Here is a 26,640-nt window from a genome sequence, read left to right as displayed (position 1 = left end):
ATTAAAAATAGTAGTATGACATCCCCTATATGCAGAATCTAAAAAGAAATGATACCGATGAACTTATTTACAAAATGTACTCATAGACTTAGAGAATGAACTTATGCTTGCCAGAGGAGAAGCAGGGCAGGGGAGGGGTGGCTAGGGAGTTTGGGGTTGACATGTGCACACTGCTATATCCTCAATATATTGTCAAGTAAAAAAAAAAGGAGTTTCAAAATTAGTATGTTCCCTATGTAAAAATAGAAATCTATATATACTTAGAAAATCTGGAAAGTTATACTGCACATTAAACTTCTACAAATGGCAGGCTTTGGGAAGGGTTTAAAACTTCCTATTTCTACTCTTCCGGATTAAAAATAAACTTTTATAATAAAAAATGGATAACCAACAAGATCTTACTATATAGCTCAGGGAACTCTGCTCGATACTATGTAACAAGCTAAGTGGGTAAAGAATTTAAGAAAGAGTAGATGCATGTATACACGTATAACTGAATCACTGCTATACACTCGAAACTGTCACAACATTATTAATCAGCTACACTCTGGGAGAAAATAAAAAGCTAAAGAATAATAGAGACACGTGGAAACTAAAGTCCAGCAGGATTTAAGACTCTCGCCCAAAGGAGCATCAGAGCTAGGATTTAAACTTGGTCTGGTTGATTCTGGATCTACCTGGTGCCTTCCTTCCCACCTTTCTACTCTTAGAAGCGTGGGCAAGGCTCTGTCTCCTCTCTCCAAACCATTGTCAGAAACCTCTGGAAGGGGTTGCTTCCTTGTTTCACGAGCGGGTTTGTGGCGGAGACATGTCTGCATTCTTCCTCCATGTGTTCCCTGCTTTTTTGTGTTGATTTGGTCTGTTCCCATTTTGTGGTCCTTTGCCATCCTTGAAGGACCCTTAGATCCGTGAGCGGCAGCGTTGCCCTCCCACGGCCTTGTTCCATCTCTGCTTCGCTGACTAGTGAGGTATTGATTTCTTGGGAGAACCTGCTGGGACAGGGGATGGAGGGGGAGATCAATAGTCCATTAGACAGAAGCAGGAAGCAACAGCGGCTGCTGCTTAGTCAGCCTGCTCACTGACCTAACGTGCAGAGTGCTGTTCAAAGATGAGGTTAGCCTGGGGTGTCCAAGGGTGATCTCAAGGGATGAGATTGTTCCTGGAATAATATAGCAAAGCCATGGACAGAAAGATCGAGAGCTGTAAATCCACGTCCTTGAACTAAATGAAGTGGAGCCATCTTTTGAGAATAAATTTGCCTGTCACAGGTTGCTTCAAGGGAAGGAAATTCTATTGAGACCTTTTCTAATTCTTGGGTCACTTTGAATTCTCTAATGTAAGCATGATCTTTGTGAATCGTGAGGCAAGTCATTTAGCTTTCATGTTCTCTCCCGAAATGAAAGAGAGGGGTGGCCGCAGTGGGTGCCTAGCAGCGCTTGCATAGTATGTTTCTGAAACATTGTATAAAATTCCGGTTTTACCTGCTGCCTCAGCAGGCTCACGTGGCAGGTCTCCCTGGTGAGTCCCTTTGAAAAGGAAGGGTTTCTTGGGAAAGAGAAGTATCATTGTTTCCTGTGGTTATAAGTATAGTTCCATGTTTCAGATTTTTGTAAAGCAGGCCAGACATGGGCAGTAAATTTAAATTATCAAAATCTCAAGGGGTCCTGTGTTACCACTGTAATAGAAACCCATACTCAGACCCCCATTATCACATCATTGTGTCTTCTACCATTGCATGGAAACCCAGGAAAAATTAGATTTGGAGTACTTCAAAATCATCTTGTCATCTAACTCATTTTATAGTTTCCTTTATTTATTCTTTAGAGAATCTGAGTACCTCTCCTCCATGTGATGGACACTGTTTTAGGCTGTAGGATTAGGCCTGGGCAAAACAGATCAAATCCTTGTCTTCTGAGAGCCTGCATTGCAGTGTAATTAAAAGATAAAAGATAAATAAGTTTGTCTGGTAGAGCTAAGTGCTAGGGGGTTCCTTTGTACGGAAAAGGAGCCTAGAGTCACATGTATGCATGGGGATTCAGAGAGGAAAGCAGTTTTAGACAGGTGACTAGGGAAGATTTCACTAGGCATTTTTAGGAGGGCCAGCATTGAATCGTTTAGATTTCTGGGAGGGGAATGGTCATGGAAGAGGGTTTAGCATGGGTAGAGCCACTACGGCAGGACCCGGTAACTGGGCTTTGCTAGGCTGACAGAAATGAGGTAAGAGGTGATGTGGCCAGTCTTTAAAGCTTTGTGACAACTTTGGGTTTTGCTCTGAGTGAGATGAGAAGACATCTGCTTTGATCAGTGCTATGATTTGATTTAGACCATTGTTCTGGTGGTTACGTTGAGCTTGGATTATAGTAGGAAAGATTGGAAGCAGGAAGTCAGCTAGGACTCTATTGCATATCTAGGGAAGAAAAATTCTGAAAAATAATCAAACTCTACATGCTTTAAAAAATATATTTTATTTTTAACTTTTTGGCCACATGTGCAGGAACTGAGTTCCCTAACCAGGGATCAAACCTACGTCCCCTGCAGTGGAGCTTTGAAGTCTTAACCACCGGATCACCAAGCAAGGGCCTACATGCATTTCTGAACACAACAGCAGACAGGATTAACTGATGAGTTGGATGAAGGCTATGAGAGAAAGAGGACATTTGGGGATGGCTCCCCAGTTTTTGTTCTGAGCAGCTGGAGAAGTCTAGCTGCCACTGTCTGAGCCGGAGGTCCTGAGGTGTGGATGGGCCATAGGGAGACCTATAAGGACTCCGTTTTGTGTGTGTGAAAATCTAGGAGACATCTAAGAGCACCTGTCAAGTAGGTAGTTGTGTATGATTCTGGAGTTCAAGAGGAACATCTAGGCTGCAGATAAGAGGGCCAAGGGCTGATCTCTGGGTACTCCCAACATTTTGACAAGAAAATGAGGCCGCAGAGAGAGGAAGGGGTAGAGGAACTGTGTGTTTCGCAGAAGAGCTAAGATTGGAAAACAGTGGATTTCTCAGGGCACAGTCCTAATAAGATCACATTTAGGTAGCCTGGGCTTTCATCTTCTTTTCTGTGCGGCTGCTCTTAGTACTGCAGTGGGAAGATGTTGGACGAGAGAAAAACAAAACACAAAGCAGATTGCACAGCATTGGTGCTCTCCCGCTCCTTCTAAATCACCAAAAATTAGACTTATTCACTGTGTCTCTGCTAGGTAGTGGGTCTGAAAATCAAAGCAGACAAGTAAGATGACTAAGTGATGGTGTCCTTCTCTGCCAACAACCATGCACTTTCTTTTAAGTTGCCAGTAGTTCTAACATAGGTCAGAGGTGTCTAGGATATGATTGAAGCATGCCTTCTGCTAGGTTTTTGGCTGGCTGGAGATATTTAAATCTAACTTTAAGAGTACTTATTCAAATTTGTTTCAGGTCTTGAAAGGGCCAAAATATTCAGAAACCTTGTAAATTACGTTCATTACGTAGATCAAAAGTCTGCTTTTGTTATTTGCCAAGAAAGTTCAAAATAATGATATTTAACATTTGTATAGTACTTTAAAATTTAGAATGCTTCCAGCGTCTATTTATGTATTTGGCTGGCTACAAATCCCCAGCACAAAAAGATTTTTTCACTCTTTTGTAAGACTTCTCTTTGTTAAACTCCTGCCTATAGTCGATGTGAAATAGCTTTAAGAACCCTTACCATTCTGGTTTTCCTACCTGAATATTCTCTAATCTGTCCATATGCCTTTTTCCTTTTATTAATGTAGTGACCAGATCTATTATCAACATACCAGACGTAGAAGCATAGGATAATGAAACTTTAACTTACCTTGCCTAAGTCACATTTCTATTTTAGATAGTATCGTCCTGTGCTAATTTCTTTTAACAGCTGGATCAAACAGTCGACACATGTTGCACTCACGTTCATCTAAACGTCCCTGCCCTTTTTTTCTGCAAATAATAGACTGTCAAATAAAGTCTTATGCATTTAAGCTATTGATAATTTGAACCAAAGTGTAGCATTTTAGTCATAGGACTTCCTTATAGCTCAGATGGTAAAGAATCTGCCTGCAATGCAGGAGACCCGGGTTCAATACCTGGGTAAGGAAGATGCCCTGGAGAAGGAAATGGCAATCCAGTCCTGGAGAATCCCATGGACAGAGGAGCCTGGCCAGCTACAGTCCGCGGGGTCACAAAGCCTCGGACGTGACTAAGTGACTAACACACACACCTGGTAATATTTTATATTAATGTCTACTAGATCTTATTCTGAGGCTTCAATCTATGATTCCAGTTTCATTTTTAATCTACTACTTTGCTTATCAAAGTCAAATGTCAGTTTCCCTTAGGGTCATGTCCTTCTACCTTTGGAAGAGACTCTAAAATCAGTGACAGTTGGCAGTTGGCCGTGGTTGCTCTTAGGTTCTAGAGACTGACTGGGGTTCCTAGCCACAGCCTTCTCACAATACGGCAGAAGAATCTCTTTCCAGTTGGCTGTGACAGAGGCTTATATAAAGCAACGTAACCAAGGGGCTGACTATTCCACCATATTTACAGGTCCAGTCTACACTCAGTGGTCTTGTGTCCCAGGAGGTAGAACTCTCATGATTCTCTTCGATTTTCTGCCTGTCATAGTGGTTTCCAGGCAGACACAAGTTTTCTGGAAAATTTAAGAGCAAACGGCATGTAAAACTGAGTGCCCTCTCCATCTTTTTTGATGTTAAAAAAACAAGTTCTACTGGAAGCTTCACCCAGTTGACTTCTGCTTATATGTCATTACCCACAACTACCCTTAGCACAAGGAAACCAGGGAAATCAAGTTTTTCTATCTACTTGTAATTAGGATTCTATCAGAAAGGAAGAGGAGATGTTGCATATTGCATAAATACAATAGCCAGGGCATGAATGGAAATGCCAAATGGAGAAAACAAATCTTGTCTAGTTTAGGAAAAGTGGAAGCTAATAATGAAAATAACCTCACAAAAAAGCTCCCACACAGGATTAATCACTGTTAACATTATCATATTTGTTAAACTACATCGTATTTATGCAACTTAAATTATGAACTTTTTTGTGATAAACTCTTTGCAAATATAATTTAATAACTGAATAATGTTCCACCATAAGGATACACTGTAATAGCTCATAATTAATCCTCATCAGTTCTTTGGTGCTCAGCTTTCTTTACATTATAACTATTACATCTGTACATGACTATTGGAAAAACCCTACATTTGGGTAGCTTTCACTATTATAAATAATGTCATGATCAGTACTTTTTATGTAAAATATTTTATACATTTAAGATTATTTTATTAGACTTTTAGTCTTGTTCAGTCACTAAGTCATGTACAACTCTTTGTGACCCATGAACTGCAGCACGCCAGGCCTCCCTGTCCATCACCATCTCCTGGAGCCTACTCAAACTCAAGTCCGTTGTGTCGGTGATGTCATCCAACCATCTCACCCTCTGTCGTCCCCTTCTCCTCCTGCCCTCAATCTTTCCCAGCATCTGGATCTTTTCCAATGAGTCAGCTGTTTGCATTAGATGGGCACAGTATTGGAGCTCCAGCTTCAGCATCAGTCCTTACAATAAATATTCAAGGTTGATTTCTTTTAGGATGGACTGGTTGGATCTCCTTGCAGTCCAAGGGACTCTCAAGAGTCTTCTCCAGCACCACAGTTCAAGAGCATCAATTCTTCGGTGCTCAGCTGTTTTTATGGTACAACTCTCACATCTGTACATGAGTATGGGAAAAACCATAACTTTTGACTATATGGACCTTTGTCAGCAAAGTAGAATTTAGTAGAATTATTGAGTCAAAGGAAATGGACTTTTTATGGATCTTATTACATAATTTCATACCTACTTTCCAAAATGTTAAGCTAATTTATACTTACCAACAATGGATAGACGTTTTCGTATTTCTATGAGAACACTCTAAAATCCCAATCTCATCATCATGTCAGTATGCTTTTTACCTTTGTATCTAAAAAAAAAAAAAATTGCTAAGTATGTCTTTTATGACTTCTTCAAAACTTCTAATAAAAAAATGAGGTTAATTCTTTATGAGATCAGAGGTTTGAGCTTTGTGTCATTACCTGAAAAACTATTCTTGTTTAGTGTAATTAAATAATTAGTAGTCCTCAGGCACCATTTGAGACAATTAAATTTACCCAGTTCACTTTGCCTCCAACCTACGGCCACCTCGTCCTTAGGACATTATGGTGGGTGTTATACTAAACATAATGCAGAAGGCAGTCTTCTGATCATTCAATCCGAAATCTTTATTACAGAAAAAAAAAACAAAATTAATTTTTTTGTGTGTTAGCTCTGCCTTCTCTGTGTCATCTATTTGCCTCATGCCATATTCTTCAAGCCTTAGCCTGCCCCTTTGTGATACTACTTTGCTCTGAATAAACCCCAATACTGTCTTTTTCTGCCTTTAGCACTTCCTCCAGGCGTGTTCTTAGACTCAGTTTGAGCTTCCTGACCCCGTTTGGATGAGTTCAGACCACCCTTGGATCTGTTCTGAGTTCACTTCCCTTCTATCTTTCGTAGGTGGTATTTTTAAACCTGATCTTCCCTGAGATATTCCTGCAGTCAGCTGGTCCTTTTAGAGACCTCTCTCCTTTCTCTTCTTCACTGGGTCACCTGTGATCATATACTTGGAATTCATGTTTCTCAGCGTCCTGATCTTATTTTTTTCTAGACTCAATCCTATGGATAGTTTTCCATCTGTGAGGAAAACCTACATAATTTTCTGTTCATTCTCATCTTTTTCTATTTTAAAGTTCATGAAATATTTATAGATGTACTCTTTCCTCCCCGCTGTATGGGATTCAGGGGTGAAATAAAGATATTAGGCCTTCCTACACTATTCATGGTTCAAAATTAATCACTCTTATTTTCTTTGTGCTACACCTTTGGATGTGAGTATTTAAAAATATATCCCCTTTTGAAGAACTTAGAAAACAGCTAGAGTTATAAAATAGAAGATTAAAATGATTTGTAATCAAAGTACCAATAGATTTCAGTGTTAAGATTTGGTCTGTCTCCTTTCTAGTCAGAAATTTGTATATATTAAAAAGAATTCCATCCTATCTCTTTAAGTAATATTTATCCATAAAGTGTCAATCCATAGAATTGGCTACTTAGCTACAGACTTATAGTTACATATGTACAATACCAGCAGGAGGAGGAAGAAAAAAAGAAGGTACCCAGGATCAGTAAAAAAAGAGTTAAATTGTTTTCTGAACAATATTTTAAGATGTAAGAAAGCATGTAATACATCTTAAGTGGTTCTCAGGGAAAAAGTCAATAATTTAAAGTTTACATTTGAAGCAGAAGCATCCTGTATATGGAAAAGTTATTGTCCTTTTGAATCTATTTAATTAAGTAGATTTCTATTAAAAAAACAAACAGAAAATCAGAACTGAGGTTGTTTTAAGCTCCAAGTAGCCTCTTTTGTTCTCTTTCTCTTTTTTTTTTGGTTCCAGAAAAAATTACTCAGTAACTACTTATGCCTTTCTGAAGAGGTACTTCTTGTCAGGTCATTTATGCTTCAACTTTGTTTTTCTCTTTTTGTATGTCCAATATGGGAGCCTCAATTTCCCACTTATTCTGCCTATTTTGAAGTTATCAGATGCCACTAAATATGTATCTGACAATGGACAACTTTGTGGAAAAATAATTTTCTATTTCTTTTACAAATTGTACATTGCTTGTATCTGTTTAAAAAATCGATGCATATATCTGCATTGCTATAGATGATTGCAAATGTCCATAAGACAATATAGTATTAATAAATACCACTGAAGGTTTCCTGACTTTTGCAGTGATTCTTTTGTGGCCAGTTTTGTGCTTTTTTTAAAAAAAATTATTTATTTTTTATTAAAGGATAAATGCTTTACAGAATTTTGCTGTTTTCTGTCAAACCTCATCATGAATCAGCCATAGGTATACATATACTCCCTCCCTTTTGACCCTCCCTCCCATCTCCCTCCCCACCCCACCCCTCTAGGTTGATACAGAGCCCCTGTTTGAGTTTCCTGAGACACACAGCAAATTCCCATTGGCATCTATTTTACACATGGTGATGTAGGTTTCCATGTTACTCTTTCCATACATCTCACCCTCTCCTCCCCTCTCCCCATGTCCATAAGTCTATTCTCTAAGTCTGTTTCTCCATTCCTGCCCTGTAAATAAATACTTCTGGCTTCCCTGGTGGCTCAGACGTTAAAGCATCTGCCTCCAATGCGGGAGACCCGGGTTTGATCCCTGGGTTGGGAAGATCCCCTGGAGAAGGAAATGGTAACCTGCTCCAGAATTCTTGCCTGGAGAATCCCATGGACAGAAGAGCCTGATGGGCTATAGCCCACGGGGTCACAAAGAGTCGGACACGACTGAGTGACTTCACTTTCTTCTTTCTTAAATAAATACTTCAGTACCATTTTTCTAGATTCTGTATATATGCCTTAGACTACAATGATTATCTTTCTCTTTCTGACTTACTTCACTCTGTATAATAGGTTCTAGGTTCATCCACTTCATCAGAACTGACTCAAATGTCTTCCTTTTTATGGCTGAGTAATATTCCATTGTCTATGCTGCTGCTGCTGCTGCGTCGCTTCAGTCATGTCCGACTCTGTGTGACCCCACAGACGGCAGCCCACCAGGCTGCTCCATCCCTGGGATTCTCCAAGCAAGAACACTGGAGCGGGTCGCCATTTCCTTCTCCAATGCATGCATGCATGCTAAGTCTCTTCAGTCGTGTTTTGCGCTTTTACCCCAGGCATTCCCTTTCAGCTCTCCCTACAGGTTGTCCACATGTAGGTTTCCATCTCCTATGTATTCCGTCTCTGAAATAACAGTCATTAGCCCTAAGTGTCCACATGACCTAAATCAGGGTCACTCCTAGGACCCCTTCTCTCCTGGACTCAGAGGTGCTTTAGTCTCAAGTGTGAACACGAGACTGAAGCCAAACTCATCAGTGTTCTCCCCCAAGATTCCTCCAACTGAGTTTGAGGGAAGGAGGCTCTTTCTCTTTAGTGGCAAAGCTACATGGATAGAAACCCAGAGGCTGTGGGCAGCTGTCTCCCTCTTTTTTTTTTTTTGGTGGCGGTGCTGGGTCTTTGTTAAGGTATGCAGGCTTCTCCTGCTGGGAAGGGTTAGGGGGAGGTTAATTGCCCTAAGGCTTGTGGGCTGTGGTTCCTGACAAGGGATCACACCCTTTCCCCTGTATCTGCATTGAAGACGGGTTCTTAATCACAGGACCTCCAGGGAACTCCAATCTCTCTCCCTCTTTATATGGGAAAAAAAACAGCTGGACAGAGAAAAAGAAGCCAGCCTGACAGTGTTTGAGAGCATAAGGTCATTTTCTAAGGGTCTTGGTGTGGACCGATTCTTTCAGCAATTCTGTTTCCCCTGGGAGCTAGCCTCCAGAGGACCTAGGCAATTCAGTGACTTTCTGATTTTTGCAACCAAAAACTTCTGGCTAATCATGTAAATGGAGCACACTCATGCTGGTAATGACTGGGTAAATGAACGTCTCAGAGTTTCAATTTGAGAAATCTTTCCCATTAAGGGAACATTATTCTTAGGACTCGCATGAGTTTAACTACACCAGTCAAGCGCTGGAGATGGTCTCAAGAGTCATCTTCAGTCCTTTCGGAAAAAAGAGAAGAAAAGGAAAGTGAAGTTGCTCAGTCGTGTCTGACTCTTGACGACCCCATGGACTGTAGCCTACCAGGCTCCTCCGCCCATGGGATTTTTCAGGCAAGGGTACTGGAGTGGGTTGCCATAAAAAGGGCAGAGTATAAATACCCTCCTCCTGTGCCTGATGAAACTGACATCAGAGAGGAGGCTTGATCTGTTTATAATGACAGAGCTAATTTGTAGCAGCATCAAGGTGAGGACCCTGGGCCCTTAATTCTCTTGTCTAAAGCTATCCTGAGTTTAAGGGGAACTTTACTATAACAGATTTCAACATAGAGCAGCTCACAGTATTTTTTGTGATTTTTAATTGGTATCAGTCCATTTTTCTTTCCCTTTCCCTGGCCAGTCCATTCTTAAGATACTTGTTGAGCACATACGTGCCAACAGGCCCTCTGTTAGGTGCTGGTAACACTCCCAAGTGCATAAAGGGCCACTTTCTCTCTTAAGAATTTTACTATCTGGTGAGAAGGTAAATTTCTAGAAGTCAGTGCAATTGTGCATGATTAGAATTGCAATAGGGAACTGCTATGGATGCACCTAAGAGAACTACCCAGCCCTACCTTGCTCAGGGTGGGGTGAGGTGTTGGTCAGAGAAGACTTACCAGAGGGAATAATCTGAGGACTTTGTCATTCCAAACCAGGCCCATGGCTTACAATTTTTTACGAGTGTGAAGTCACCCTCCTCTGTTAAAGTCATGTTAAAACAAAAAGCAAAAAACAAACAAACAAAAGAAAACACATCAGAATTTCCATAGTGGTCCACTGGCTAAGACTCCACACTCCAATGCAAGGGGCCTGAGTTCAATTCCCGGTCAGGGAACTAGATCCTGCTTGCTGCAGCTAAGAGTTTGTGTGCCACATTTAAAGATACTGGAGTGTTGCAACTAAGAACTGGCCCAGTCAAATAAAAACAGACAAACAAAAGCATGTACTTCTTTTCAGGTGAGGCTCAGAAAAATGGAAAAAGGCAAAAATAGAGGTAACACTACCTAGGAAAGGGTTAAAAAAAAGCCACCAGTATAACACAAAATCAGTTAATAAGTGTCTCTATCTACCCAGCCCTACAGCAGCCAGCCACAGCCACTCCCATTTATTCTATCACTGCTCTCAATCAAAAGTTGCCAAACTGTGCAAAGAGGAACACCAGCCCTGTGAGACAGAGCTTGAGATCAGTGTTCTGTGATCAGATAAGTTCACAAAATCCTGCACACTCATTCTCTGCTTGGAGATGGGAGGAGGGAAACGGAACAGCTTGCTTCTTTCCAAGCCTCCCCTCCCAACCTGAATCTGCCTGAGGAATACTGTGATAAATATTTTGAATTATTTTTAACTTAACATGCCTAAAATTATTTAACCATAGATGCTTTTTTCCTGCCTGTACCACCTTACAAAACTGCAGAGCCTGCTTTAAGATATCTTCCTCTGACAAAGAAGTATGTTTGCCCCTTCAAACATTCTCATATAAAACTTACTATGCCATGTTGGATTGTTTCCAAAGCCTTGTATTTTCTTCTCAGGGGCTCTTGCATGCCTAAACTATTCCTGAGTTCTTTCAAACATCTCATCTCATCTTATACATAGTCACAACAACCTTGCGAAATTGGCATTATTTTAATCACAGATTATAGGTAAAGTAATTGAGGCTCAGAATGAGGAGAGTGAGCTTATGGTGACTGCTCTGAGGTTATCCGGCTAGCATTGACATAACTAGTATACTGTGAGTCTGTCTACCGCACTGTTCCTCTTCAGTAAATACATGCACAAGTAATAAACATCGAAAATAACTAAAAGATTCTAAAACTGGGTAGCGTACTTGAATTTCATCCAAAAATTCAAAGCAGAACCCAATGGAATCCTTGTGAATCAAGTAGACAGCAGCAGCTATATTCTTCCAAATGAATTGTGTTTGGCAGATAGAGATGGAGTAAGAATAATCCAAGCAAAACACACGGAGCGAATGGCCTATGGCTTAGCTCAGCTGGAACTTAGCCAAGTGAGGAGAACCAGAGGCGAGGAGACAGCAGTCGAGTGGTGGCCGAGCTGGCTGGCTCTCACTGTCAAGGTCTGCGCTGACTCTGAGCAGGCGATGGGAGCCAACCCAGAGTTTTTGAGCTGGGAATGGGGTTGAGGCATGACCATCACTGCACTTTAATGAGAGTGGTCAGGAGACAATCTGCCAGGAACATGGAGGACGCTTGCCTTGGGAAGAAAACGAAGGCCTGTGATCAGAGGAGAGAGGCGATTACACAGGGCTGACTCAGGTCGAAATGTCAGAGTCGGAGGGTGAGAAAGGAACATATCACCATCCTCATCTCAAAGCAGGGGTGGAAGAGGCCTGGGCTAACGAGACAGTCACGGCCTGGCTGACTCTGTAGTGTAAGAAAGCACAGAGTGTAAAGACTTTGATGAATAGTGCCCGGTCCCTGGAGAATGCTCAATGATTATTTGCTGGAAAATGAGTTATTTCATTTAGTTACATGATCTTTCAATATTGCATGATAGGAACTTCAAATTGATGTATCACTTCTTTTTTTTTTTTTTTTTTCCCTATTACAAGTGTGTAGAAGGAAGAAAAGGATAATGTAATTCCACATCAGGAAGAGAAAAAGTTATATAGCACATGCAAAGTACTGCCTCAGCGTGGTTGCCCAGGCTAAGAATGACTTGATATCTGACTGAGGAATTTAGGAGTTAAACATCAGGGATTAGTGGCAAAGAGTAGACATAGATTCTAGGGTTGGGACCACAGTTCTGGTAGCTAGCTAGTATCATGACTTTCCTGATATAAAAAGGTGATGGATAGATGGATTCAGTTTTTACTCATTCACTTTTACTCATAGTTCTTTTCTCTGTATGTTTTCTCCCAGGAGAGTATTATTCTAAACAGAGGATGTTTAAAAGCTCCTCCGTGCCCTCCTGGAGGAAGGCATGGCAACCCACTCCTGTATTCTTGCCTGGAGAATCTCATGGACAAAGGAGCCTGGCGGGCTACAGTCCGTAGGGTCACAAAGAGTCGGACGTGACTGAAGCGACTTAGCATGCATACACTTGTTTCTGTATGTTTTCACTTGTTTCTTTATGTTTTCTATAAGAGAACATTTTTTTAAACAAAGGATGTTGCAGCCATCAAACTGCCACATTACAGCCACCTGCACCGTGAGCCCTGAGGGATATCAAGGTAGAAATAAGATGCCCTCCATTTAGCAGTCAGCTGCTGCAGCCTCCCTTGAGGAGACTCAGAGTGAAAAAGCCCAGGATATTGGCCCCAGACAGCTGATGTGCATATCAAAGGAATAATTTCACTGAGCCCAGACCCTTGCATTTTCCCATACATAGAAAAACGCTAAATTCCTCCACTTGAGATATCTGGTTTTCCTTAGTTAACAGTACTTTTTTGATGTTCTGACTACCTGATTATTGTTGCAAAACCTCCTATGTATCCAGGCTCCTCCCTTTTGTCTTCGGAGCTATCAGAGCTGTCAAGAGCTTAAACCCAGCAATGTCCTGGGTTTAAGTCCTCAGCTTGGCCTGCAAACACAACAAAATTCTCAACTTTACAATTTTTCAGTTTTCTCAACTCTGAACATTTCATTCTAACAATACTTGATGAAAAATCAAGGATTTCAAACTCTCTAATAAAAAGTGAGTTAAGGGCTGGACAAAAGGAGCATATTTAAAGAAAGATAAACTAAATAAATTTTTAAGCTAGAATTGACCTTCCATTCAGTTTCATAAAAGTTGTTAAGAGGAGAAGATAATATTAAAATAATTGTGTATAATATAGAGTCATTAAAATACATAATGTTACCCACCTTCTACTTTTGCCCCAAATAAGATATTTCTAATCATGCTAATTCTGTCAAGTGGGTGTTATTCTCTCTAAATTGTAGGTAAGGTCCAGAAAAATTAAGTAGTTGTCTAAGTTCACCTACTTATTAAATAGCATAGGTCACCTGAAACAGTTTTTGAAGCAACGAGATATGAAGAGTTATTTTTAAGAGAGAAAAGTCAGTACTCTGACATAGGTCCACTCTACTACAAAGCCTTTAGCAGTTCAGCTCAATTTTTATAAACTGGTTCAGTCAGTCTTCCTTCGTTTTACCTAAAAATAATCATGTCAAATCGTAGCTGGAACGCAAGGTAAGAACAGGCAGTTTGACTTGTGAAGTAAGTTCTGTTGTACATATGTTTTCCTTTTTACCCCCTGCAGAAATAACTCACATCTGAAATTATTTCCAGGTTGAAACCTGAACTTGTTGCTCTTCTGAGGGCCCCCTTGATTGGTCCATGAATTCATTCGTTCATTCACTTACCCAATATCCTCCAGGTGCCTACTACTTGTGGGCACATTAGGCTATAGCGGTAAGCCCCCAGGAGCCTCCTGTGTGGTGAAAATACAGACAAACCAGCCATCATAGTGACTCACGATAGGTGCCCAAAGAGAGGGGTACTATCTCAGCCTAGGGGAGTTAGAGGCAACTTCTTATGAAAAGTGATCACTGGAGAATGACTTAAAGGGAGAAGGTGAAGAGAGGCAGATACAAAAACGGAACATGTATTCATCCAAGGGCATATATGTGATGTCTGGGTGCTTCATCTGTGTGTGTATCATTTAATCCTGCTGCTGCTGCTGCTAAGTCACTTCAGTCATGTCTGACTCTTAGCGACCCCATGGACTGCAGCCTGCCAGGCTCCTCTGTCCATGGAATTTTCCAGGCAAGAGTATGGGAGTGGGTTGCCATTGCCTTTTCCATCATTTAATCCTAACAGTACCTTATGAACTACAGTTGTCATTAGCTGCATTTTTCACACTAAGCAAGGGAGGCTCAGGGTTTGGACTTTCCCTGGCCCTGCAGTAAATGGCAACCAAGTTGCCAAGTTTGACTCCAAGCCTCATTCTCTTTCCATTACTTCCAGGGACAACAATGTTCTGGTCTCAGTTCTCTGACTTGGCACATAGAGATGTCAGGATGGAAAACTTTAATCGTGGTAGAAATGTCCGACTCTTTGTGAGCCCATGGACTGTAGCCTGCCAGGCTCCTCTGTCCATGGGATTCTCCAGGCAAGAATACCGGATTGGGTTGTCATTTCCTTCTCCAGGGCATCTTCCTGCCCTAGGGATTGAACGCGTGTTTCCTGTGTGGCAGGCAAATTCTTTACTATTGTGCAAGCTAAGAGCTTGGTCTCTCAATCCTGTCCAACTCTTTGCAACCCAATGGACTGTAGCTGGCCCACCAGGCTCCTCAGCCCAGGGAATTTTCCAGATAAGAATACAGGAGTGGGGTGCCATTTCCAGGAAATCTTCCCAATCCAGGGATCAAACCTGTGTCTCTTAAGTCTCTTGCATTGGCAGGTGGATTTTTTACCAGTGGCACTGCTTGGAGAACTAAGAGGTAGCCTGTGTGATGCCAGCCAAGTCACTTCCCTCCTCTGTTGCCTTAATTTCCTAATGCATCATAGTCAGGCTGAATTAGTGATGTCTAATTTCCCTTTCTCTTTAACACTGGGTATTTCTCTGTAAGCTTGGAGATGTGCCATGGCTGGAGTGGGGCTCTAGGTGCTGGGAGAGGGATGGGAGGGAGATAAGGAGAAAGGGCTATAAGGTAGGAGGCCCTGGGACTGTAGGAAAGTGGGGAGAAAGAGGGTGTGAGATGGACTTTGACATCTAGTGTGTGAAGGACAGGGGCTGAACTTGGGTGACGGTGGGGATAGGAGAGTTATTGTCAGAGGGACACGGTCTTTGGAGCTGATCTTATCTGTGAACTTTCTCTTCCTCCCCCACATGTCCCTGCTGACAATGGGACTCTCTCCTGTGTTGAAATCAGTGACAGTATGTCTCCACCCACCCTTCCCAGTGCCCATTAGATAGACTAAAGTCTGGTAACTTTCAGATCTGTCTTCCTTTCATGAAGAACATGTGGCAAAATGCAAAACCATGGGCCCTGGATTGAGGTAGACCCTCACTTGGGCCCTTACAAACTGTTGGCCAGGAACTATAAGACTTCAATGAGGAGAAGAAGAGACGATATAGAACCTTTGAGGATCGGATTGGAAGCCAGATTTTGCCCCTTACTGTCTCTGAGACCTTGACAATGTCATTTTAGCCACTCTGAACTTCACTTTCCTGTTCTATCAAGTAAGGTCAATACCCCCCATCTCGGCTTTGTTGTGAAGATTACATGAAATTCCAGCTTCTGAGAACAAGGTCTGAGATGTAGGGCTCAGTTTAGAGGAGTCTCAGGAGAAGCTCATGACTGCCAGTGGGAGGAAGTCGTTGCCCAAAGAAAGGAGGAGTGATGTGGGGGTGAGGGAAGAAAATGCGCTGTACAGACAGAAATAGAGGTGTCCACTGTGCTTGCCCCACATTAGACTGGACCTACAGTCAGTGGGAGCTCCAGAAGGTTTGGCACTTATGTGCTCCATAAACAAGCGCTGGATCTCCTTAGAGAAAGTATTTTCAAAGCACTTGTTCTGCGTAAGACTTCTTGCACTGGCGTTATTATCTGGTGGGCCATCTGCTCTAATTAAAATTTCACGGAGCTGGGGAATTTAGTACCCTAACCTCAGAGCGCCTGGTACACTTGGTGTTTTGTTGGAGGGTGATGTATTTGGAAAGATTAGAGGAGGATGAATTCTCTGCCAGCTTCTAACGAGGCAGAAGTGAAGGCTTTCTGCTAGGATGTTTTTGCTCTCTGGCACCAGGGGGTCAGAGATTAAATAATTTGCCACCAGACAGATGTTCTAAAGAGCTAATTAAAAAAACTGACACGTACCCAAGACCTCAGATAGTTAGATTTATATGCCTTTCTCTCTGGGAAGATCAAAATCACTGCAGCTTAAAATCGCTGCACTAAATGTTATTTCCAGAGAGTTCATGATTGAAATGAAAGGAGCATCTTTAAAGACATTCTTAATGATATGATATGTGTCTCTTAATGATATGAGTGTGTCTCAAATCTGAAGGCAATTTCAAAGAAGTGGAAAATCTTAAAAACAAAAAAAAAATACCCATGCTGGGCCTCATCCCAGACCAATATCTGGAAGGAAGGCCCTGGCAACAAATTTTCTTGAACTCGCTGAATGAATATGCAGCCAGGATTATGTACTTCTGCTTTAGAAATAAAACTACTTTATTTCTTGGAGAAATCTTGGAGATATGGTCATGTCATATATGGGAGCATGATAGAAAGTGGAATTAGGCCTATTTGGTTGGAATGACAGATTGACCAAGCTCTTACTCTGTTCTGGTTAAGTTACTTAACCTTGGTAAAGGCTAAAGTTTCCTTACCTTTAAAATATGGCTATTAGTTCTTTAACAGATTTTTGTGAGGATTGAATGTGAACAATGTGTCCATGAGTAAAGCACCTGCTATATGCCCAGCATGGAGTAGACATTCAATAATACCATGGTAGTTACTACCATTTATTTTTACTAAAATGCTTTGTTGGGCATTTTAAGCCTACTTCTCGGGGCACGCTTATTGGTATAAATGAAAAGATGCTGAGCAGAGATGTGAAGATGAGCACACGTCAGCCTAAAGTAGTCAGCACGATAGACCACTTTGTCATACTGCAAACACGTAAGGAAACCACAGCCAGAGTCACTCTCAGGGTATGTGTCTTGGAAGTCATAGGATGGATAAGTTACCTTTACCGCGAAAGATGCTCCAGGAAATATTGTTAAAACTCTCTGGAATAAATGTCAATAAAAATTCCCAGGTAGTATTTTGCACTTAAACCAACAGTTGCTTCTTAACAACCACCTAGTAAATGTGGGCCTGGCTGTGTCTTCTTGGCTGCCAAGAAGCACAGTCAGTTATATCGCAATATAATTGCCCCAAAGGTCCAAACCCTTAGTTTTATCAGGCAGGGTTTGATTATTGATGCCCATGTTTCACAGAAAAGGGGGAGGGAGGTTAGTTCTGTATTGCTCTCCCTTCTGCTAGTTTAGACTTTGGCTGTGACTTTTAGAGTGTTCAGAAAGACAGAAGGATGGCCAGTGCAGAGCAGACTTGCCTGAGACCTGACTACAACTTCTTGCCCTTTTAAGGCTGGAAATGCATGCCCTGTTTATACTGTGCTCCTTTATTTGTTTGGGGAAAATACTTAGGGGGACTTGAGAAAAGGCTGTGCCCTAAATCCTATACATCTTGCCTTTTTGCAGTTAGTATATTGTAAAGATCATGGCGAATATTAGTCTTTACTATTCTCCTTAGACTGACATCTGGCTCTGGGCCAGCCACCTACCCCTTCTTAATCACAGTTTCCTCAGCTACAAAGTAAAGGAATAGAACATACACATTATCATGCTTTCCTGATGATTAAATGAGGAGAATATGTAGATAAATAGCTGAGAAAAGAAGAGAAGCTAAAGGCAAAGGAGAAAAGGAAAGATATACCCTTGTGAATTTGCCTGCAATGCGGGAGACCTGGGTTCGATCCCTGGGTTGGAAAGATCCCCTGGAGAAGGGAAAGGCTACCCACTTCAGTATCCTGGCCTGGAGAATTCCATGGACTGTATAGTTTATGGGGTCGCAAAGAGTTGGACATGACTGAGCAATTTTACTTTCACCCATTTGAATGCAGAGTCCCAAAGAATAGCAAGGAGAGATAAGGAAGCCTTCCTCAGTGATCAATGCCAAGAAATGAAGGAAAACAATAGAACAGGAAAGACTAGAGATCTCGTCAAAAAATTTGAGATACCAAGGGAACATTTCATGCAAAGATGGGCTCAATAAAGGACAGAAATGGGATGGACCTAACAGAAGCAGAAGATATTATGAGGAGGTTGCAAGAATACACAGAACTATACAAAAAAGATTTTCATGACCCAGATAACCACGACGGTGTGATCACCCACCTAGAGCCAGACATACTGCAAAGAGAAGTCAAGTGGGCCTTAGGAAGCATCACTACAAATAAAGCCAGTGGAGGTGATGGAATTCCAGTTGAACTATTTCAAATCCTAAAAGTTGATGCTGTGAAAGTGCTGCACTCAATATGCCAACAAATTTCGAAAACTCAGCAGTGGCCACAGAAGTAGAAAAGGTCAGTTTTCATTCCAATCCCAGAGAAGGGCAATGCCAAAGGATGTTCAGACTACCCAAACTATCACACAATTGAACTTATCTCACATGCTAGCAAAGTAATGCTCAAAAGTCTCCAAGCCATGCTTCAACAGTATGTGAACCATGAACTTCCAGATGTTCAAGCTGGTTTTAGAAAAGGCAGAGGAACCAGAGATCAAATTGCCAACATCCACTGGATCATTGAAAAAGCAAGAGAATTCCAGAAAAACATCTACTTCTGCTTTATCAATTATGCCAAAGCCTTTGACTGTGTGGACCACAACAAACTGTGGAAAATTCTTCAAGAGATGGGAATATCAGACCAACTTATCTGCCTCCTGAGAAATATGTATGCAGGTCAAGAAGCAATAGTTAGGACTAGACATGGAACAACAGACTAGTTCCACATTGGGAAAGGAGTATGTCAAGACTGTATATTGTCACCCTGCCTGTTTAACTTATATGCAGAGTACATCATGAGAAATGCTGGGCTGGATGAAGCACAAGCTGGAATCAAGATTTCTGGGAGAAATATCAGTCCTCAGATATGCAGATGACATCACCCTTATGGCAGAAAGTCAAGAGGAATTAAAGAGCCTCTTAATGAAAGTGAAAGAGGACAGTGAAAAAGTTGGTTTAAAACTCAACATTCAGAAAACTAAGATCATGGCATCCAGTCCCATCACTTCATGGCAAATAGATGGGGAAACAGTGGAAACAGTGACAGACTTTATTTTTTTTTTTGGTACCACAATCACTGCAGATGATGACTGCAGCCATGAATTTAAAAGATGCTTGCTCCTTGGAAGAAAAGTTATGACTAACCAAGATAACATATTGAAAAGCAGAAACATTACTTTGCCAACAAAGGTCCATCTACTCAAAGCTATGGTTTTTCCAATAGTCATGTATGGATGTGAGATTTGGACTATAAAGAAAGCTGGGTGCTGAAGAATTGATCCTTTGGAACTGTGGTGTTGGAGAAGACTCTTGAGAGTCCCTTGGACTGCAGGGAGATCGTACTAGTCATTTCTAAAGGAAATCAGTCCTGAATATTCATTGGAAGGACTGATGCCAAACTGAAGTCTATCACTGACTCAATGGACATGAGTCTGAGTAAGCTCTGGGAGTTGGTGATGGACAGGGAAGCCTGGTGTGCTGCAGTCCATGGGGTTGTAAAGAGTTGGACATGACTGAGTGACTGAGCTGAGATGTAGATAACATTTATTAAATGTATGCTATATCCTCTTCTCTGTTCTAAGTGTCTTGCATGTTGTAAGTATTAGCATGTATTAACTTACTATCATCTGTAAAGTAGATTCCCTTTACAGATGAGGAAACTAAGGTGAGGAGTGGTGACCAGTTTTCCCAAGGTCACACCACCAGAAAGTGGGAGCTGAGATAAGAGGTTGGCTTCAGGCTTGTGCTCTGAGTACTATATACTGTGCTTGTTTGTAGAATGCATGTGGTCATTATAGTGCTTCCTGGATTCCTCTGAGAGGTTCCAATCTGAAATAGACATGCCATGGCAACCATGATACACATAGTAAGTATTTCCCAAGTGCTCGCTGATAAATTAAGGAATTAAAAAGAGTACTAAGGGTCCAGGGCTTCCCTGTTCGCTTAGTGGTAAAGAATCCACCTGTCAATTCAGGAGACTCAGGTTCGATCTCTTGGTCAGGAAGATACTCTGGAAAAGGAAATGGCAACCCACTTTGTTATTCTTGCCTGGAGAATGCCATGGACACAGAAGCCCGGTGGGCTACAGTTAATAGGGCTGCAAGAGTTGGACATGACTGGATGACTAACCACCACCACCCATGGGTCTATATAGTTTTGTCTAGTAATGGATTTGTATTGGATTGTGTTTTTCGACACTTCACTTGAAAAGTAATCTCAGTGGCTCTGTCTGGCCAAGTTCTCATTCAAGGCTCATAGTAGTCTGGTCCCAGATGCCCTTTTCAACCTTATTATACCTCTGCTATTTACCTTGCTAGTGTAAGTTCTTACAAGGACAGACTTTACTGTTGTCTTTGTATGCCTCTTACTTAGGAGGAATCTAAAGAACATAGATTGAATGACTGTGAGTCATCATGAACTGCTACCCTGTTCCGACTCAGAGGGATTGGGTAGAGAGGGAGGTGGGAGGGGGGATCGGGATGGGGAATACATGTAAATCCATGGCTGATTCATGTCAATGTATGAAAAAACCCACTACAATATTGTAATTAGCCTCCAACTAATAAATGAAAAAAATAAAACCTGAAAAAATAAATAAATAAATAAAAGTAGGCACAGTCACTCCTTGGCTCTGAATGATTTCCTTAGTTGACAGCCCCATCCTCTGTAATCTCACATCCTAGTCCTGACACCAGCTAATGTGTTAAAGCTCACCATTTCACTGGCATCATCTTGTCTTTTTCTACAAGGCTGCCACTAATTGGGCTTAAGTTTTAGTTGTTTTTCTCATGAGGATGATGGATTTTCATCATTTGTCCACACTTCACTCTCTTCATTAGTAGATTTTGCCAATTTACACATTAAAATGAAAGAACCCTATTTTACTGGCAAGTTAATATAGGAGTGGAGGTTTAAAAAATACTACTGTCAAATCTAACTTATATTGCTTATCCAGGAGGGCCCTTTTTAATGCTTAAAACTTGCTTTATGAAAGAGAAAGGATCTAAGATTTATTTTGCACCCACTGATCCTAACATTGTAGTAAGAACTTGTGTTATTGCTCTTGATTTTGAAAACTTGTAAAGGAATAACACTTGGTAAGAGCCAGGCTTTGATGTCAGCAACATCTGGTTGTGAATTCTGGCCCTCAAACCCTTCTGCTGTATGATCTTGGCTCTGGGCAGAGTCTCTTAATCTCTCTAAATTTAAGTTGTCTTACCTGTGAACGGATATGATATCCCACATTTGATATTTGCGACTAAGCACACAGCACGTGCTTTATCATCAAGACTGTCACATAGATGAGGAAAGGGAAGCCCAGAGACATGAATTCTGGCTCTCCGCCTTCCAGTCCAATGGCAGGACTGCAATGCTCCGGCCACTCTGAAGTTAGGCGTGATCACATGACTTTCATGGGACAATGAAATGGGAGGATAAATGCTGTGTCTCCCTTTCACTTTTCTCCAGAAGCAATAAGAGCCAATGCGCGATTCACCATGTTCTTTCCTCCCTGCTTCTGCAAGCATGACAAGCACAGAGATAGAACTTCTCTTGGCCTAGGTTGATGGCTGAAAAGCCAGGTATCCTGTGATGCATGTAGGATGAGTGACAGTTATGACTTTGTTGCTTTAAGCCACTGATTTGGGGGTGTGAATGAATTCTGGTATAAAAACCGGTAACAACAACATCACAAACAAACCAAAAAAACAACCAGAACTTCACCTTGTTTTAGATTTAGAAACCCTCAGAGGAATTTTTATTAAGGCTCTGTTAAATGGGAGGGTTTTGTTGTTTGTGGAACTCAAAAAGTTACCGTAAGCTTTCATAGCAAGGGAACTCAGGGTTGAGCTTGAATGATCGAAAACATGCTAATGAATATTTACAGAACAAATCCATATACTTACTTTTATAAAAGACTAAAGTGTAAGTTCTTAGAAGGAATAAACAAGAGCGAGGGGAATAGAAAGAGGATGCATGGGATAGGGTTTAGAAAGAGATATTTAAATACTGCCCTTTGTCTCGTTTAAATCTCTGCTCTAACGTTATTCTAGAATACTGAATACTAAAAGCTGTTTTCTCCCCTTAGGAAAATATCAACATCGATGAAGCCTCCAGATGCCTGGTGAAACATATACTTGCCAATGAGTGTGACTTGATGGAGTCCATTCAGCCTGACATCGTGAAGCCGCATCTCACATCGACCAAGGTTGTCAGCTGCTCCAGCTGCTCCAAATCCTAGTGGGCTCCTGTGCTGGAATATGGTGGGAGGAATCCAATCATCTCATGAATTGCGTCTCAAATCCTACCATCTTGGATAAATGTCAGGATGGGGATACAGCTGGGGCAAGCCAAAGACCTATGCCTGTGTCTTTCTTTCCTCCAAGAGAAATAGCAAATGTTCCTTTTTATGTTTTTTTTCCCCCCACAGCATCAGCACAGTGTTTACAAGCTTTTAAAATATTTAGTCTGTTACAACATTCTGTCTTGTAGCTGACTGTAATTCTGCACAAACAGAGTTGGCCCTATTATTTGCATCTTTGGGTCAGCCAGGGCCTCAGGTCTGAAAGAGAAAGGGGACAAGAACAGACTAGCTGTCAAGTTAAGCGCTGGCTTTCACTTTGCCCCTGGAGTCTTTGTCCAGACGTCAGTACATCCTCTGCTGCTCTGACAGGCCTATTAAGTAGAAGCCGTCCTTTCTCCAGAGATGACCTCCATTCTCAACAGACCTGGAGTTGTCTCTGATTTAGCTCTTCAGAGTCATGGACACAGGCTTCCTGTGCTTTTCTTGCTTTTATTGTCAATTGCCGTGCCCTGAATGTTGGTTTCACTGAAAACTTTATGAAAAGACCTCCCCTGGTATGTGCCTTTATGTTAGCTTTCTCTAACCCGAGCTGTGGGACTCTTCTGTATGTGTAATATATATTATATATATTTTCACAAGTGAAAAATAAAACATGAAAAGATGCTGTTTCCTTATTTCTGCAAGTGCTTCAAGTTTCTTAGTATTCTGAACTTTTTTTTTTTTTTGGACCAGGTGTCCATTGTTCTCTCGACCCATTTCTAAAATTTGATTTCAAAAAAGAGATGTGAGAGACGCACTTAAATGAAGGATACTGTTAAAACTGAGATGAGTCATGCATCTCATCTGTACCTACAGTTCATATCGGCATGTAGGCCAGGAGTGTAAGCAGTGTATCTACACAATTTCTGGTTAAGCAGAGGAATGTATTTTCATATATTTTGATCAGGAAAGCTGCCAAACCAACCAACACACAGAGAAACAACTAAAACATGCATGTTGATATCTTGCTTTACACAATGGCTGTGGTGCAGGTATGCTGCAGGTAGCCACTGCTTTTGAAGGGCATTAGTTTTCATTGATGTTGATAATAGATCGGAACTTGGTAACAGGTGTTTTTTTGGGTGTCCTACCCATATTATCTTGGCATTCATTGTCTCCATAAATACCAACCACACCGCTTCCTATTATTCGTGTTTGTGATCCTTTCCCTAAGGGCATTCTCTGGCCCCTGGAACTCTTGACCCATGAGGCAGGCAGGCCAGTGAATTAATATCTCCAGAGCATCCCTCAACCAATGACAGCAGCGATTGGGGGATAAATACCTTAGGTTCTTTTTCTTTCAGGAAGACCAGTTCTGAGCATGCCCTCTGCAGTCTCTTAGACACCCCCAGTGGGGTTAATAGCCCTTGGTTCCCATAGGGGAGACCTTCCCACCTGCCTCATCCTTTATGGTCTTCATTTCATCCTTACTGGCTTTCATCCTTATGAGCTTCATTTTCTCCTTTCCTCACCGCCTCACTCTTCTATAAGGGCTTCCTGGGTCACTTTCTAGATAAGTTACTTTCACTCAAATCCTTGTTTCAGGATCTTATGGTAGAAACCAAAACCTGCCCAAGTTACTTGGAACAGAAGTGATTTAGGAAGCTGGGGCTTGACACCAGCTTTTGAATTGAATGACTAACTACCTAGGTGGTAGCAAGGACCCCCTTACTGGTGGATAATAAGGGGGAGCTCATCCCTGGCCAGCTATAGTACCATAATTACTAAGACTTTCATCAGGTGGATTGAGATAGAATATAGTCAGAAGTAAAATCTTACACTGCTCTTGTGTTGGAAAGACATGCAATAGCAGAGTTCATTAACTTCCATGAAACTCTATAGGGAAAAAAAAATTACAGGCTTGTGTCAGTCAACACTTGACTCGAGATTTGGTGTAAAAGTTTAAAGACTTCCAACCAGCAATCAAAGTGACCCTCACTTCCTTCAGCTACAGGATAGACTGTGCTGAAAATCAGGCCTAAGATGTGATTTTAGGAGAAGGAAAAATATAAAGGAGGCCAAGTTCACAGGGCTAGCAAGGCTTTTCCACTAAAATCAGGGTCTTTATAGGGAAAGAGACACGAAGCATGGGAGGAATCATTCAGGTAGATGCTCTTAAGAGTCTTGAACCCAGAGAGTCTTCTGAAATTCTGCTCCAGATAAAGAGGCCCTTACCCCTTCCTGTGGAGAATGGCTGGTGACCACGTTAAAACCCCACCTCAGCAGGACGTTTTATAAGGTGATGTTTCCCTTCTGAAGCTCTGCTCCCATCTCCCTTCATTGCTTCTAGACAAATACTTAGGATCAAATTTCAGTATGACTTGAGTGGGAAAGTATGATCCATGTTTCAAGATGAGACGGATTATTAATGAAATGAACTATTGAACCTGGCTCATGATTGCTACTAGGAATCAGGAGGATATTCTGAGGAACTGGTCTTGAGATACTGGATCAGAGAGGACAGAACTTAAGATCGCATAACAATCTCTTTGTTGGAGAGCACTCTTATGTGAGTTAATTTTTAACATTCTGGCAAGTACACCTGGAGCTGGTCCTGACGTGCTACTGGAATAGCCCTTAAAAGCTTGGAAATGAGGCTGGCCTAAAACAAATGATGTGGTTATGCCAGAACCACCTTGGCAGAGTATTGGAGAAGAGTTCCAAGGTCTCAGAGAGGTGGGCATGTTATAATGTGTTTATTTTGTAATGTCAAAGAAACTACCAGCTGATTATGTTCCCTGGGAGAGCCAAGATGACATTCGCTTCACTAGAACAATAAGGTTGTTTAGTCACTAAAGTCACGCCCAATTCTTTTGTGACCCCATGGACTGTAGCCTGCCAGGCTCCTTTGTCCATAGGATTTCCCAGCAAGAAGACTGGAGTGGGTTGCTGTTTCCTTCTCCAGGGGATCTCCCCCACCCAGGGATCAAACCCACATCTCCTGCATTGCAGCTGGGTTCTTTACCACTGAGCCACCAGGGAAGTCCCAAAAAACCAACAATCCCCTAAAGAGGGATGCCAACTTCAGAGAGAGGGGCAGTGGTGCCTGTTCCCCTTAGACCAGACTTGAGACTGTAAATATGCTCTTGTGGTTTGCTAGGAATGATACCCTGCATGGTTCAAAATGTGGTTACTACTAAGTGATATGGTATATGTAGTGCTGAGTCCTATATAGCTAGCATCAAAGGGAGCACAAAGCCTTCCACTATCCCTTTAAATAATCCACCTAAGAAAGTGGGCTTCCTGTCCTACTCTGTAGCCCAGGGAACTATATTCAATATCCTGTGATTAGCCATAATGGAAAAGAATATGAAAAATAATATATATATATATGTTTATAACTGAATCACGGTGCTGTATAGCAGAAATTAACACAACATTGGAAATCAACTATGCTCCAATAAAATAATAAATTGAAAAAGAAAAAGAAAAGTGTCCTTCCCCTTTTTATAACTTCAGGTTCTGCTGGGTTAGAACTCTTGATACTTCTACCAGGGGACACAGTAAATCTACAACTTCGGCTGCAGCCTGATCATTCTTGGCTCTTATGCCCCGGGGCCAGCAGTCAGAGAAGGCAGTTACTGTGTGGACAAGGGTAATTCATCCTGATCGGGACGAGGCCGTAGAGTTGTTGCTAAATAATGGAGCAGGAAGGAGTATGTCTGGAAATCATGGGACTCACTGGCCTGCGTCTTGATGTGTCCCTGGTGAGAAACGAGAGGGCAATTGCCGCTACAACATCTTGATGAGGACAAGCAACCAGGGACTCATCCTCTAAGGGCTCGAAGACTGAGTTACTGCACCACATGATGAACCCAGACGAGAAGCAGCCTGGTCTAGGGCGTGGAAGTA

The 26,640-nt window shown here is 41.7% G+C and overlaps 1 protein-coding gene across 1 annotated transcript in view; it reads left to right on the top strand.

Moving 5' to 3' along the window:
• The window catches only part of RAB38 (RAB38, member RAS oncogene family), a 60,742-nt gene extending 37,319 nt beyond the window's left edge, over positions 1-23,423 (top strand). Inside the window, exon 3 of the mRNA XM_043876408.1 lies at positions 22,534-23,423. Coding sequence (XP_043732343.1) covers positions 22,534-22,686 — 153 coding nt within the window. The 3' untranslated portion in view covers positions 22,687-23,423. The remainder of the gene's footprint in view (positions 1-22,533) is intronic.
• The last annotated feature ends 3,217 nt before the right edge of the window (positions 23,424-26,640 follow it).

Source organism: Cervus elaphus, chromosome 2, assembly GCF_910594005.1.
Source record: "Cervus elaphus chromosome 2, mCerEla1.1, whole genome shotgun sequence".
Taxonomy (NCBI): domain Eukaryota; kingdom Metazoa; phylum Chordata; class Mammalia; order Artiodactyla; family Cervidae; genus Cervus; species Cervus elaphus.
The sequence above is the reverse complement of the archived record's forward strand: the minus strand, read 5'-3'. Positions and strand labels throughout refer to the sequence as shown.